The sequence below is a fragment of the Taeniopygia guttata genome, chromosome 4A (assembly GCF_048771995.1).
Source record: "Taeniopygia guttata chromosome 4A, bTaeGut7.mat, whole genome shotgun sequence".
Lineage (NCBI taxonomy): Eukaryota > Metazoa > Chordata > Aves > Passeriformes > Estrildidae > Taeniopygia > Taeniopygia guttata.
Window position 1 is genome coordinate 5,054,386 of NC_133029.1, and position 15,858 is coordinate 5,070,243.

Consider the following 15,858-nt stretch of genomic DNA (forward strand, 5'->3'; position numbering starts at 1 on the left):
TCTAGCTCCTGTGTCCAGGGGAATTGGAGGAAACAGAGGAAAACGTTGGGTTTTGCTCAAAGAAGTTCTGGTAATCAGTGCAAGTTGGTATCAGGATTTCCGGGCCTTATGACTTGGCAGGTCACAAACTCTGCTGAAGCTGATAAAAGATCTGGGGGCAGGGGGAGAACTACATCTGTTAAATGGGGCATTGCCACAAATTTTGGTGGGGTTTTTTGGGGCCTCATGGAGGTTTTTCATAAGAAACTGCCTTTCCCTGGCAGCTGAAGCTGCACAGGTGTCACCTGTGTCCCCACAAACCCAGGACAGTGCCAGTGGTCACCTCCACCACCTGCACAGGGAAGGCTGAAGGATTCCCAGTTTTTTGCCATGTTTTTGGGAATTTTTCTTCTCTCTTTTCTGAAGAGAGCAGTGGGACATGGAAAATAGGACCTGTGAGCCACCTGCTGATCCTGGCAGTGGCTGTGGAGAGCCAGAAGCTCTGGAGCTGATCCATGGCAGGGATGAGCCGGGTGCTCGTGCTCACACCGCGCGATGGATTTGCTGGACCAGCTACTCCTTCCCAAATCTGTCTGGAAAACAAAAATAAAAGCTAAATACTGCTGGTCCTGTTCCATGGAGTCCTGCTGCACAGCAGGGAAAAGCGTTGTGGGAAAAACCAGAAGGAAAGCACAGCATAGAAAGAATAATGGGAATGAAGCACAACTAAATAAATAACGAGGCAAGGCAAGCCTCAGCTGAACTAATGGCTTGTGGTTCCTGCAGAGAAAGGTTGGGAGCTGGGAAAACATCTGCCTGATGCTTTTATAGCTCTGTTCCAATATTTAAAGGCAGGGATGAGAGGCTGAAATTTGATTTTTGAAGCAAAAGAGAGATTTGATTGTGGATGGATTAATTATAAGATAATGCAGAAATCAGTTGTCAGCCTGGATGCTCAACAGAAGCAGAGCTGATGCGACTCAGAGGGCCTCAGATGGGCAAAAAGAACCAATTTTCATGATGTAGGGTCTGCAGGGAGCTGGAGTCAGCCAGAAACCTCCGAGACTGCAGAGTTTGCACAGAAATCCCCAAATCTGTTTTGATGCACAGACGAACACAGACTAAACAGAGCTGTGCTGAGGTGATTTATATCTGTGTGTCCTCAGGCTGTGGCAAAATGGAAACAAAATCTCACAGAAATTATTTCAGGGAGCTCATAGAAAGTTGGGGAAAGACCCAAATCCACCAGCGGCACAGACTGGAGTGAGCTGCACCTCTCTAACTCACAAAATGATGGCTCAGAAGCAGCACAAAGAGGGGTTTCAGGTGATTTTTGGCAATGGGTGATGAACATCAGGCTGTACCAGGTGGTAATTGCAGGAATCCTTCAGCTCCCTGATTCTAAGCACTTGGAAATCCATTGGAAAGGGTTAAAAAGTCATTAATTCCAACAGAACCATGTCCCAGTTTTGCAAAATCTCCACTGACATCAGAGTTATTTGTCACCCCCCCATGAGAGTTTTTCTTTGCCAGCAGTATTTTTGTAGTTTATGGGATGTCCAGATGGATGGAAAAAGCCAAGTCCTCTTCAACCTTGAAATTGCCCGAACTCAACCTCAATATGGTCACAAATCTCTAAGATAATATATCTATATATAAATATTTGAGTTATTAATATTAAGTTATGGATTTAATTGCTGCTGGGTTGAACTGGGGATCAACATTCATGAATCACTTTTGGAATGTTGTTCCTGACTGTCCCCAGCAGGGACTGACAGGGAACACCAGCCTGGGCTGGGATTGTCCCCAGCCTCCACCACCTCCTGGAGCACCATTTGAGACACCACTGATCACAAGGGAGATGATCTTTTGTGTGATATAATTTTATATATTTTTTTTCTTTAGGAAGAAATCTTTCCCCCTGGCTGCATGGCTGCTCCCCTGTCCTTTCCCAACCCAGGTGAATATTCCATTTTAAAACCTACTCCTGGCATTTTTTTGGGCCTGGGCTGCACAGAGCAGTTGAATCATGGCAGAAAAAGAGTAAAAAGCTTCTGCAGTGAGCATTAAGAGAACCTGAAGGAGCCATTCTCAGCACATGAGATAAGAGCAGGCAGTTATATAATTGAGGGATGATTCAGAGCCCAGGGGAAGCATTTTTGGGCTGATCAGGAGCTGATCTGTGGCCTGGCCTGAGAGCACGTCATGAAATCCAAGCAGAAAGGATGGGAGATTTTGGAGCAAACAATGGGAGCAAAACCAGCTCAGTGTGGTGGTGTAGGGAGGTACAGACCACATAACTGCTCACTCTGATGGAAAATGAGAATTATTTTCAGGCAGATCTACCGGTGGCATTCAGGAAGTGAGAGGTTGTAACAATTAAAACCAAAACTTCGATTTCATAAAGATTTCTGGTGATATCTGCTGCAATCTGCTGTAGAAGCAGAGCTGCAGGAGGGCTGGAGGTGGGCACTGGTGCTGTAGGAACATATTTTCACAAATTCTTGGTACTTGGGGTGTCCTTATCTGCCCTCAACTCTCCACAAAGGGCCTGGTTAAGTCATCACTCATCAGAGGCTTTCTCTTTGCATTTTTCCTTTCAAGTCAACAAGAAAACAAAACAAAAAAAAAACCCCATCAAGATGAGAAATTGAGTGCTCAAAGAACAGGAAGTTTCTGACACTCTTTCCTGTGGTGTTTTTAAGCAAACACTTTGCATAATATCTGATGCTCCAGATCCCATCATTCTGGGGGGCTCAGTTTGTGATGTCTCCAGTTCTCATGCTGCAATTGCAAGCCCTGCTCTGGAAAAAGGGAGGGCTCCTCAATGATTCCCCTGGGAATCCTCAAGAATTCCTCTGGGAATGAGCAATTCCTTGAAGAGGAACCAGAGTGTTGGTGCCACTGTGTGCTCCAATTTATCCTGCTCCAAAGTTGAATTCATGGGCTGGCCTTGGCTGCCCTGACCTTTCCCTCGGCTGAAGAACCCGAGTGTGTCCAACCTCAGGTTCCATCCTGCCTTCTCCTTTCTCCAACAGCTTGATTAGGCTTTTCCCATGTTACTTTGGATGGTTTTTAATTATGTCCCTCCAAGGTCTTACCTCTCTCCCCATTCACACAGAGTCCATATGATCCCTGTTGTATTCCTTTGGGAATTAAAAGCCCAGGACTGAGCTCCAGGGCTTCTCCAAGTGATCTCAGTTTGGCCGTGAGTCAGTCACAGAATCATCCTCCTGGTACAGATCATTTTACCACCCAAATATAGCCCACAAATCCAGGAATATTTTCCTAAAAAGAAGTAAAATGGCACTTGGGTACATGGTCTTAGCTTGGCAGTGATGGGTCATGGTTGGGTAAATTATCTACAGGGTCTTTTCCAACCTAAATCATTCCATGATTCCAGTTCCCCTGGTGGTTAATGTGTAGCAGCTGAAAAATGAGGATTCTCCTGGGAAATTCGTCTTGGCCTTGTGTTGGGCAAAACTGTGAATGAGAACAGAGAGCACAGGGGCAAATAAAATAAAAGGGGAATATTAAAAGGTTAATCCCATGGCTAAGTATGTTTGATCACCAAAGATTAACTATGGAGTTTTAACTGACCTGGCATTTCTTCTAAATAGCTTTTAAGGAAAATCTGATTTCCACACGGCTGTATCTCTGCAATTAAAATGGAGCTGTTCAAATGCAAGGCAGGATTTGCATCCTGGTGGGTTTTTCTGAGAAAACCTCTGGCAGGGGCTGCAGTTTTATTCCAACACAAGATGCTGAACATGATCTCTGGGATTCTGTGGAAATACTGAACGTGTGCTGTGTCCCAGATAATTCTCTGGCCATCCTCAAATCCTGAGCACCACTTCAATATCACAAGATGCACTAAATAAATTCAGGCTCAGACTGTCACTCATGACAGTTGAACTTGGAGATCTTTGAATGCTTTTCCAACTTTGGTTATTCTATGATTCTTTAAATCACATGTTTAGATTTGAACAAATCACTGTTTAGATTTGAACACATTTCCAAGAACAAGCCGTAAAAATAATGCCAAAAAGCCATTTACTTTCATGCCATTTATCCCTTTCTCAAAAGATAATGCCAATTGCACGGGCTATTTCTGGCTTTTCAGTTTACTTTCCAAAAGAAGATAAAAGCAAAATTTCTCCATGAGGAATTTTTTTCTTTGTACTGTTCAGTTCTCTGGGAAAGTTTGTATTCTCATCTTCTAGCAACAGAGAAGTCTGGTGGATTTTGGTATGAGAAAACTCTGCTGTCAAAAAATTATCATCAGAGAGTTAAAATGTTACTTTTGTGGGTGACAAAGGCTCCCAGTAACCTCAGTTGGGAGGGTTAAAGTCACTGGTGGCTTGCAAGGACCCTCACACCCAGTTCCAGCCTGAGGGTCAATAAGGCACCATTGGGTCTGCCCCATTTTGGGAAAAATATTAGGATGAAAGGATAGTTTGGAGAGATTTGGATATAATGCACAATTCCCATTGGTTCTATAAAACCAGGAAAATTCATAGAATTTCCCAGCTCCTCATAAATGAGCCATGAGGAATGGGGAAATGTTTTCAGGCTGTTTTCCCCTGACATTGTTTCATCTGAAAGGGACTCTGCACATTCCCTGAGTGTTTTCTCTGTGATGGGACTTGTGAAATACGGGGGGCAGAGCTCAAACCCGGCCCTATCTGCCCCATCTGCTGCGGCCCTCGTGTTCCACATACAAAACAGGAAGGGGAAGCAGCAATTGGCTCTATCACAACAGCATCTCCAGCCAGAGTGGGTCTTTGTTCTCACAGGCTGAAATGTCTGAACCATGAAAAAAACCCAACCAAGGAAATACAGCTTCTCAAGTCAGCAGTTCAAAGGTTTTTGGTGATGATGGCTTTAACTTTTTCCTGAGGTGGTTGATCACCTCAGGCACTCAGGATGATTTTCCTGGCACCCAGCACTGCTGGACTCAGAGGTGTTCAGTGCCTGGTGGAGCCCATCCCATAATGACTCTGGAAATGTACAAGTTCAAGCCTTCTCCTTCATGAAACCACACGTAGAGTGTGACCAGCTGATTACACATGGGCCAGTTCCTGCTGGGTCCTTCACCAACCAAACCACAGCAGAAGGATGGCTCAGAGTCCACAGGTTTGGCCTCACGAATCGTCCTTTCATTGAAACATCCTTTCCAGAAGTTTTCTTTGGCAGAAGAACCTGAAATGTCTGTTCTCTGTCCCAAAGATCCCTCCAAACTCAGTGTGGATCAGTGTAGAGAAGAATGGAACTGCAGTATCAGGAGCTGTGGCAGCAGGGACAGCCCTGTCCCTGTCCCCACCCCGTGGCAGCTCCACTTCCCAGAAAAAGCCACACAAACTCTCCCTGCTGGGTTTTTGAGAGGAAACCCTGTCAGCAGAACAGAAACAATCAGTTATCCCTGGCTGATGCCTTTGGTCCTTCCTAGATTTGTCATCCATCTCCATCCCCACTTCTTCTTCTGGGAGAGATCAGCATCATTCTCCAGATGTTTGGGATAACAAGGGCTGAACGTGGTCCATGCACTCAGTCCTGGCAGTAATTTATTTTATTCATCCCAGCAGAGCAAGTGCTTTATCCCAAAAAATGCTGACTGGATACAATGCTAAAAGTGTCCAACTATCTCCCCATCTTCCCTGATTCCTCTTTCCTCAGCAGCCACTCAAAAAGTTGTATTTGCAGTACGATTTGATGGGCTGAGCGACAAGGGATGAAGTTTCCTTCACAGCAGGTTCCCATGCTCTGGTTTCCCACAAAAAGCAGGGAATGGGGAGCTTTGTTGGCCTCATGGCTTGGGATGGAGCAGTTTCTCACAGCTGCCAGCGTGGGTCACTCATTAATATCAATCCCTAAAAACCAAGGGGAGATGGGGGCAGTGTTGGAAGTGTGACAACAACTCAGATTCCCTCTGAGCTGGGTGATGATAACACCAAGTCGTGGGTTTGGTCCTTGGATAAGCCATTCCCTTAAAAGCTGGACTTGATGATCCTTGTGGGTCCCGTACAGCTCAGAATATTCCATGATTCTGTGGATTCCCTGTGTTGAGTCCAGGGAATAAACAGACCCAAGTTCAGGTGACAATAAGGGATAATCCCCTGGAGAAGCAGCTCCCATGGGGAGGGGAAAGGAGCTGATATGGCAAAGGGGTCCCACATCCTTGGCAGGCAGCAGAAACGACTTCTCCAAACAAGGGAAGGCACAGGAGGAGGGAGCTGAGGCCATCCCACAGCAGCTGCTGACAGAGCTGTTCCTCAGCGTGGTTTTGTGTCACCCAAACAGCGACTCAGCCAGCCCGGGGCTGACCCTGCTGGGGGATGGCCCTGACCCAGCACTTCCTGCAGCACAACCCGCCTGTTTTAGAATGGCTGTGGGCTGCTGGCCTTCAGGGCATGGAATTTATTGCATTGAAAGTCCCTTCATCTCCACGCACACCAGGGGGACACCTCCAAACCTCCCTTTTCCCTCTGCTTTCCCACCCCTGTGCAGTGGAAGCTCATCCCTGTTCCCAGGGCACTGTTCCAGAGCACTCCCCTCATTAATCCTCAGCAAAAGTTTTCCATCCTCCTTCCCTCTGTTTTTTTCTCCATTCTGCTTTCCTCCTGTGCTTTATTCACTTCCAGGAGGGACATTCCTGGGATGAGGACTGCAGCCATGCACATTCCAGGTGTGGCTGGCTGAGTGCAGCTGATCAGGGCAGGCAGAGCATTCCCAGGTCTCCATGCCTGATTTCAGGCACCACCACAGTCCTGCTTTCCTGGAGAAATCGTGCAGCTGATATTTGCCCCTGGGAGTTCCCTGCCAGTGCCACACAGCCCAGCCCACCCCAAATATCTTGGGGCAAGTCTGAGGCTGGGACATCATCCTTATCCCACAAGATTCCAAGAGAAAGGAATTATTTTGGGAAGTCACAGGAAAGGAAAGAGAGTACAACTTGTTAAGATGTTTGCTTCCTTGTGAAACTCCATCTTTCTGCTGTCCCCTTCTTAAAAAGCCAGAGTGGAAGAAGTTGCCAATGCTGGAGGGGTTTTTCATTCACTCTGGGAAGTATTTTGGCTTTTAGGAAGTTGGGAGTCCTGCAGTAAAGAGATAAGCAGTGTGCTGGATCAGTGGCATTCAGGACACTTGAGGAAGGGCTCAAGTTCTTGGAATCTGGTGCCATTGGAAACTTCTGGAATCTGGCAGGAGTTGCATGAATTTCAGGTCCAAGGGGAGAAGGCAATGGAGGGTCAATCAGTGCTAAGTGACAACCCTAAAGCATGGCCAGGCTTTTCCCAGATGTGGATGGTCCCAGACAGATTTCCAAAGCCTCATTTGTGTCTTTATTCCTTATCCCATTGTCCTCTGGAAAGGGAATCAGAGGAGTTACAGCCCCAGCATCAAATTGCTTTTATCAGATCTGATGGGGATTGCTTTGTTGGGGCTTCCTTCACCCTCATTCCTCTGGGAATTCATCCAAGACTTCTTTTAGGAGTCATCCCCTCCCCTTGCTCTCCTCTGGATCTCCTGACATGTTGATATATCAGGGAGGTAGCGCAGTCCTGTCCCCCCAAATTTCATGTGTCATCTCTGCCACATTGATGAGCCGCAGTCGGAGCTCATCGTGGATTTGGTGTGGAAACCCTTCCCACCAAAACTCTGGCTGCAATTCCAGCACATCTGGAGCAGCAGCAGCCTCCTCCATCCCACACCAACCTCAGTCTGACTTTACAACTAGAAATCTTCCTGTTCTTGAGACTGAAAGGCAGAAAAGAAAAAGGAACAGAAAAAATATAAAGAGAATAAAAAGAAAAGGAGAAGGAATAACTGAGCAGCAAAAAGCAGAAGGAAAGGCCAGAAAAAGGCAACAAAAAAGCAGAAGAATGGCTGAATGGAGTAACAGCAGAATGTGCACCATAAATAAACTCCAGAGGCAACTTCCAGCACAGGAGATTGCAGGCAGTGCAAGGAATTGTCCAGTCTTGGAGGGTCTTGGACCTCCATCCTTGAAAGCCTTCAAAATCAGGTGGGACACAGCCCTGAGCAGCCTGGCCTGGCTTGGATCAAGCAGGAGTTGCACTGGAGATCTCCTGAGCTCCCCTCCAGCCTGTATTATCCCGTGATCCTGCAATTTAACTGTTCCCAATATGCTGCCAAGCAGCTCTTGGGAGCTGGGCAGGCTTCCTGGGCACGGTGGGTGAGGAAGGGTGGGAAGCTCTTGGAAAGGGAGAGGGAAAAGGTGCATTTCCTTTTCACACACCTTCATTCTTCATGGAGAGTGAGGTCAAAGAGGAACTGCCACGTCCACAGCACCGTGGCTTTGGAAACTCCAAATGCAGCCATAAAAATGGAGCTGGGGCAGGAAAAATGTCTGGGAATTCTCCCAGGTAGGCACACAACGGCAGCACCGTGGGACAGCTGTGCTGGTGTGGCTTCACAGCTTCACAGAAACCTGGGGTCACTGCTGCCAGCACCTGGAACAGAGCTGGGCAGGCTGAGCCTGGGGACAACAGCACGAGGTGGGAATGCCCACGGGGACAGGGAGATGCCCATGAGGACAGCGACCCACTGGTGAGTTCAGCAGGGCTGGCTTTAATCATGGAATGGTTCAGGTGGGAAGGGACCTTAAAGCCCATCCAGTGCCACCCCTGCCATGGGCAGGGACACCTCCCACTAGCCCAGGTTGCTCCAAGCTCTGTCCAACCCAGCCTTGGATGCTTCCAGATGCTCCAGTGCTGCTGGGTCCCACTACCCAGCCCCCTGTGACCATCCACATTCCAGTCAAATCTGGGGATTGGAGAATCGAAGGATTCCTTAACTCCTTAGTAAAAGGTGGGAAGAGCATATTATACATCCTCAAAGAAAGCCATTACCATAAATTAAAAATTCAGAGTGGGACAGCCCACACTTAAAATATACAAAATTTAGAAAAGTAGTACTTCATTTGATATAGTCATGGAGTTTTCTTGGTTTTATTTGGGGGGTATTTTTTATTTTTGGTTTGGGTGTTTTTTTGTTGGCTTTTTTTTTTTTTTTTTCTCAACAAAGCCACATTTGTTTAAAAAAAGACAAATATAGAATATTTTGAGATGCTGGAAGAACGGAGATCCGTGAGAATTTGTGAGAATTCTCTTTTCCCTCTGAAAAGACCAACATCGAAAAGCCTCCTACAAACTATTTCTAAACAAGGGTGTTAGCAGTGGTGTCAGAGGTGAGCTCCCTGCCAGTTACAAACAGGAGTAAAATTCCCACAGAACGCAAACAGGGAGGGAACCCCGCCAGTTCCCGCCGGACCGAGGCACGGCTGGATGCTTCCAAGCGCTGTTTCCTCGGAAGGTGGGAAACCCTGGGAAAGCCGAAGGTTTCGGGGTCCCGGTGGGGCCGGGGCGGGGCCGGGGGCGGGAGCGGGGGCGCGCCCCGCTTTAAGAGCGGCGGGGGCGCGCCTGGGACAGATCCGCGCCCGTCCGACCCCGCAGCGCTCCGGTAAGGGCTGCACTGGGGCTGCACTGGGGCTGCACTGGGGCGGCGCTGGGGCTGCACTGGGGCTGCGCTGGAGCGGCACTGGGGCTGCGTTGGAGAGGCACTGGGGCTGCACTGGAGCTGCGCTGGGGCTGCGCTGGAGCGGCACCGGGGCTGCACTGGAGAGGCACTGGGGTTGCACTGGAGCTGTACTGGGGCTGCACTGGAGCGGCACTGGGGCTGCGCTGGGGCTGCACTGGGGGTTGCACCGGAGCGGCACTGGAGCTGCGCTGGGGCTGCACTGGGGCTGCCCCGGGGCTGCACTGGAGCGGCACCGGGGCTGCACTGGGGCTGAGCCGGGGCTGCACTGGAGCGGCACTGGGGCTGCACTGGGGCTGCACTGGGGCTGCGCCGGAGCGGCGCTGGGGCTGCACTGGAGCGGCGCTGGGGCTGCACTGGGGCTGCACTGGAGCAGCACTGGAGCTGCACTGGGGCTGCACTGGAGTGGCGCTGGGGCTGCACTGGAGCTGCACTGGGGCTGCGCTGGAGCGGCACTGGAGCGGCACTGGGGCTGCGCTGGGGCTGCACCGGGGCTGGGGGGTCCCGGGGTGAGGGGTGGGGGCTTTGCCTCGGTGCCCCCCGCTTGTGCCGTGCCCCGCTTTGAGCCGCTGGGTCCCCGCCGGAGCGCAGCCGCGCCGCTAATGAGCTGCGGCGTTAATTAGCGGCCGCTCGCCGCGACGATCGCTCCGTTCCTGTCCCCTGTCCCCGCTCCCGTCCCCTCGCAGAGGTGATTTGGCGCTTGTGAGAGGAGTTTGGTGTTTTGGGGCGTTCCTGTCCCTCCCCAGATTTGGAAGGCAGAGCCCGGAGCTGCCTACGGATGGGGATGCTCCGTGTTTGTGCTTGGAACGAAGGACAGCAGCGGCTTTGTGCTTTTGGGTTCTGCAATTAAATCGAGTCCAATCTACTGGGGACAGAGATGCTCCGAGAGCTGGAGTGCCTCTGCTCTGGAGCCAGGCTGGGAGAGCTGGGGGTGTTCACCTGCAGAAGAGAAGCATCCAAGAAAATCTTGGAGCCCCTTCCAGAGCCTAAAGGCGCTCCAGGAGAGCTGGAGAGGGACTTGGGACAAGGGATGGAGAGACAGGATACAGGGAATGGCTTCCCACTGTCAGGGGTAGCTGGGATATCGGGAAGAAATTCTTTCCTGTGAGAACCTGGCACAGGGTGCTCAGAGAAGCTGTGACTGCCCCATCCCTGGAAGTGTCCAAGGGACCTGGGATAGTGGAAGGTGTCCCTGCCCATGGCAGGGATGGAATGGGATGACCTTTAATGCCCTTTCCAACACAAACCAGCCTGTGATTCCATGACAAGCTATAAATTTATATGTGCTATAAATTTATCAGGCTGGGAGAATAGCTGTAGTTCAGGGATTTTCTCCCTTTGGGAATGATTTCTCATCGGCTGCCGTTTCCTTTCATCCAGTGAGCTAATCCACCAGCACACAAATAAAAACGTACAAATAAAAAAGTGGCAGAAGCAATGTTTGTCTTCAATTCATGATGCAAATGTAAAGCCTCAGCTGGGAAATGCTCTTTTGTGGGATTCTTGTTCGTTTTTAGAGATGCATTTCTGGGTGTGATGTTTTCTCACACTTAAGCAGTTGCATTATGAATGTCAGTTTTCTTTTGGTTCCAAAACTCAAATTATGTTTAGAAATACAATAGAAAACAAGTCTTGCTTGTCTTTTGGACAAATATGTTGATTAGTTGTTTAAATTGTGGGCTGGTTGCTGGAGTTAAGGCCATAATGTAATAAAAGTAGAAAAGATCCTTGACATGTGGGCTGGTGGCTTTGTTTGGGATTTCTAATGAACATCACTCCCTCTACCCTCGGGTGGTGGCAGTCCCCTCGCTGACACCTGCTCCACTTTCATATGTTTGTGCATTGCAGATAATCAAGGGACTCTTTTAAAAGAGTACAAACACCAAAATAGCTGAAATTTAAATGACACCTGGAAGCCCTTAGCATCCCAGAGCTGTTCTGAATTCTGACCTCAGTAAGTCCTGGGGGCACACAAAGAATCTGATACTGCCAAGTTATTTGTATGGGTGAAAATACCTTTATCAGCAATTTCGAGCATATTCATGGTACAGTTGTGGGCTCTCATGGCTGAGCTTGACCCAGCTTCTCCTTTTGTTGCTGTTGTGGTGTCCTGTTGTTTCAGTTGGCTCTTGTCCTGCAGTTCTGGTCTCAAGCTGCAAGGGAAGTTCTGTGTTTGAACCATCAGAAACTGAAAATCGATAAACAACAACAACAACAACAACAACAACAACAACAACAAATAGGAGAATCAGGGCTGAACAATTATTAGGGTCCAGGACCACTCCTTCAATTTTAAATTCCTTAGTGCTGTTGTCACCTCTGTTATCCTTCTCTGCTGTTTTGCTGAGTAGCTGCCTCAGTTCATGAGGAGTTAAGAGATTTTTTGGTAATTTAATGTCCTGATGTCTTGGGCTAGAGTTGAACCAGGGGAGGTTTAGACTGGATGTTAGCAAAAATTCCTTCACCAAAAGGCTCACCAAGCCCTGGAACAGGCTGCCCAGGGAGGTGCTGGAGCCATCACATGTTCCAAACCGTACGGATGTGGCACTAGAGGACATGGATAAGTGGTGACCACTGGTGGTGGTGCTTGATGGTTGGACTTGATGGTCTCAAGGGTCTTTTCCAGCCTTAAGGATTCCATGGTCCTGTGATGTGATTCCATGACTCTGCCACATTTTGTCACTCATAACCAGTTGTTGGTACCTGGTGCAGAATTGATGCAGTAGGGATGGGTCAGATCCACACCCCTTCTCAGCTCTCTCCTGAGAGAGATGACAGATTTTTCATCTTATTTTGTCATGGGTATTTATTTCCCTGTGCTGCTTTACCTCACCTGCATTTCCCCCCCCAGGCCTGACACCATCCCCAGGGAGTCGGTGCCTCAGCCGGGCACCATGACCGCGCTGTCCCCAAACCTGTCATGCCACCACCACTCCATCGACGACTTCCGCAACAGCGTCTACTCCACGCTCTACTCCATGATCAGCATCATGGGCTTTGTGGGGAACGGCGTGGTGCTGTACGTGCTGATCCGCACCTACCGGCAGAAAACGGCCTTCCAGATCTACATGCTCAACCTGGCCCTGTCCGACTTCCTGTGCGTGCTCACCCTGCCCCTGCGCGTCATCTACTACGTGCACAAGGGCCACTGGTTCTTCAGCGACTTCCTGTGCCGCCTCTCGTCCTACGCGCTCTACGTCAACCTCTACTGCAGCATCTTCTTCATGACGGCCATGAGCTTCTTCCGCTGCATCGCCATCGTCTTCCCGGTCCGCAACATCAAGCTGGTGTCGGAGAAGAAGGCGAAGTTTCTGTGCGTTGGCATCTGGGTGTTCGTCACCCTGACGAGCGCGCCCTTCCTGCGGAACGGGACGTACCAGCATGGCAACAAGACCAAGTGCTTCGAACCGCCGGAGAACTCCCAGAAGACAAACCTGGTGGTGATCCTGGATTTAATCGCCCTCTTCGTGGGCTTCATCTTCCCCTTCATCATCATCACCATCTGCTACGCCATGATCATCCGCACCCTGCTGCGGAACTCGCTGCGGAAGAACGAGGCCAACCGCCGCAAGGCCGTGTGGATGATTGTCATCGTCACCGCCACGTTCCTGGTGAGCTTCACGCCGTACCACGTGCTGCGCACGGTGCACCTGCACGCGCTGCGCCTGCGCGGCGCCGGCTGCGGGGACACCATGTTCCTGCAGAAAGCCGTCATCGTCACCCTGCCCCTGGCAGCCGCCAACTGCTGCTTTGACCCCCTCCTCTACTTCTTCTCCGGGGGAAACTTCCGGCAGAGACTCACCACGCTGAGGAAGGCGTCCTCCTCCAGCTTGTCGCAAGCCTTCAGGAAAAAGATCTCCGTGAAGGACAAGGATGAGGAACCCTTTGGAGAAAGCCAGAGGGAGAATGGAAAGGCAGATGTGGCACCTTTGTAGGGAAGTTAAGCTTTCCCCTCAGAGCTCTGGTGGGGGATGGAGATCTCCAAACTCTTCCAGAAGATGGGATGGAGGCTTTCAAGCCTTCATTGCAGTTAAATAACTGTGGGTAAATAACCAGTTAAATAACTGGTTTGTGGTACTTGGTGACAGAGCCACTGCTGGGGCTGGGCAGCCCCTGGGACCCCCAGAGCCACGTGGGACAGAGCAGCCACCACCAGCACAGCAAGCTGTGGAGCTGCTGCTGAGCTCCCAAACCCCTTCCAAGGCTGTATTTGGGCATTTGCTTTGTTTCACAACTTTCCAAGAGCGTTAATTCCCCGAGCCAGTGGGAAATGTACACAAAGCTTGCGGCACGTGGGGCGCTCCTGAGAAACAGCAAGGGCAGAGTTTTCACTGGAACTTCAAACAGCCACCAAGTTATTTACACAGCGAGGTCAGGATAATTCCTGCCCTGCTCCCAGCTGCCTCTGGATTTAGGTTTTTTATGATCATTATGTGTGTTTTAGGCTCCCAGGGCTGTGCCTGGGCTGCAGATCGGGGTGGGCCCCTCTTTCACCCACACTGAGCAGTTCAAGAGGCTTTGGTGGGCATCAGATTTGCCAGTCTTTTCCCAGTTTCTAGAGAAATTTGTGTGATCAGTTGTAAAACTGCAGTATCCTACTGTGGAGGATAATTTAGGAATAAGAGGGAATCTTATTTCGGTGGGACTGGTCCTGAAGTGATGGCTGCAGGATTCCGACTATCACTCCAGTTTTTGGGGAAGTTTCAGGTAAAAGTGGAGCTCTGCATGCTTGGAGTCAGATTTGCCTTTCTCAACTCTTGACCAAGGGTGTTAAATTAATAATAAATAAAAAAAATCTCTCCAGGATGTTTGATTCTGTTCCAGAGTATTCACCTCACCCACACCTGGCAGCCAAGAGGCAACACAAGGCCCTTGGAAAGACTTTTAGGAAGAGCTGGAGATTCAAAATCTGAGTCTGGATGAGATGTGATGCTGAAAAAAACATTGGGCTGTTTTTCTTCTGTAAAGAAAAATTTGAAACTCTTGGATGAAGGGAAACATTCCTGTTCTTTTCCAGGGGATCTGCAGGAAGGTAGCTCCTGCTCTGCTGGAGCAGAGCCCGGCCGGAAATGTGCGACGCATCCCAACAGAAATAGAAATTCTAATAGGATTAAATCTCACTGTTCATTTATCAACTCCTTCTCCAACTGAAAGTGTGTTTGGATATGGTATTTATGAAATTACTCGATGTTATCTTGAATAAAGAAAACTGTTTTAGTAGTGAAGAATAACAGTGAGCAAAAGGAGTTTGGCTTGGACAGGCATCTGCTGGAGAAATTATCTGTACAGATAATTAGAGTGTAAATTCTCTCTTGGCATCACAGGCCTAGCTCAGCAAAAGGCACTTAAAAAACTAAATTCACCTGCAGGACAAATGATGGATGTGAATTTCCAAGGAGATCTGAAATTCCTTTGTTAGATTTGAAGGATAAAGCAGTAGAGGGCTGAAAGCTGCTGCTGTAGAGTAGAGTTAGAGACCCCATAAACCCCCAGGAGGGCAGAGCCAGGAGTTCAAAGCCAGAACTGCAAATTGTTCAGGGAAAAAATGTGTATGAATCGGCTAAAACTCATTTTCAAGGGTCAGCACTAAGTATTCCACTTGTGTCTACAGTATTTAAAGGCATTATAAAACTGTAAAAAATCCTCATGGAGTTTTATTCAGAATATGCAGAAATGCCCATTCCCAAAGTTTAAAATATTGTACAGTAAAGCTAAGTGTGTATATATATATGTATATATTGCAAAGTGTTTTTATTGTACCAGATGTATTTTTTAACCTTTTTTGCCTTTTTATTTGAATGTGACAATGTTAATGGCAAAGGAAATGGCAGCTTTTTATTTCTTCTTTTTTTTTGTGCAATAGGTATGCCAGTTTTAAAAAACTTTAGTGAAAGCCAAACGAGAACATTTCAAGTGGAATTTTAATTACTGTTTTCTGTGTCTCGTTTGAAAGTCTCTGTTACAGATTCTTCTTCCCTACAATAAAACTTTATTTGCACACAGCACCAGAGTGTAATATTTGCTTAATAATAACAATTTATAATGGTGTAATAAACACTTAGAGCAACACAGATGTTGCTGAGATGTTGGGGGGGTTATTTTGCTCCAGCCAAACTGGACTTTGCTGTAGCCCAACTTCCCAGGATTCAGCCACCACCTGGAGCTGCTGTTTGGGGACCTGTTGGAGCCAAAATACTTCTGACGGTCTTGTAGAGCCTGCAGTGGTGGAGCAGCCCTACAAAAAGCATCTGGAGCCTGGATAAATTGGGATTTACAGGCAGAAAATGCTGGGAAGACAGCTGGAGGGACAGGGATGCTCTCGGT

The 15,858-nt window shown here is 48.7% G+C and overlaps 1 protein-coding gene across 1 annotated transcript; it reads left to right on the forward strand.

The window, feature by feature from the left end:
* The first annotated feature begins 9,412 nt into the window (after positions 1-9,412).
* CYSLTR1 (cysteinyl leukotriene receptor 1) lies at positions 9,413-15,536 on the forward strand. Its single transcript, XM_030272452.4, has 2 exons — positions 9,413-9,459; positions 12,386-15,536. The coding sequence occupies exon 2, from the start codon at positions 12,429-12,431 to the stop codon at positions 13,467-13,469; it is 1,041 nt and encodes a 346-aa protein (XP_030128312.1). The 5' UTR covers positions 9,413-9,459; positions 12,386-12,428; the 3' UTR covers positions 13,470-15,536.
* Positions 15,537-15,858: the final 322 nt, after the last annotated feature.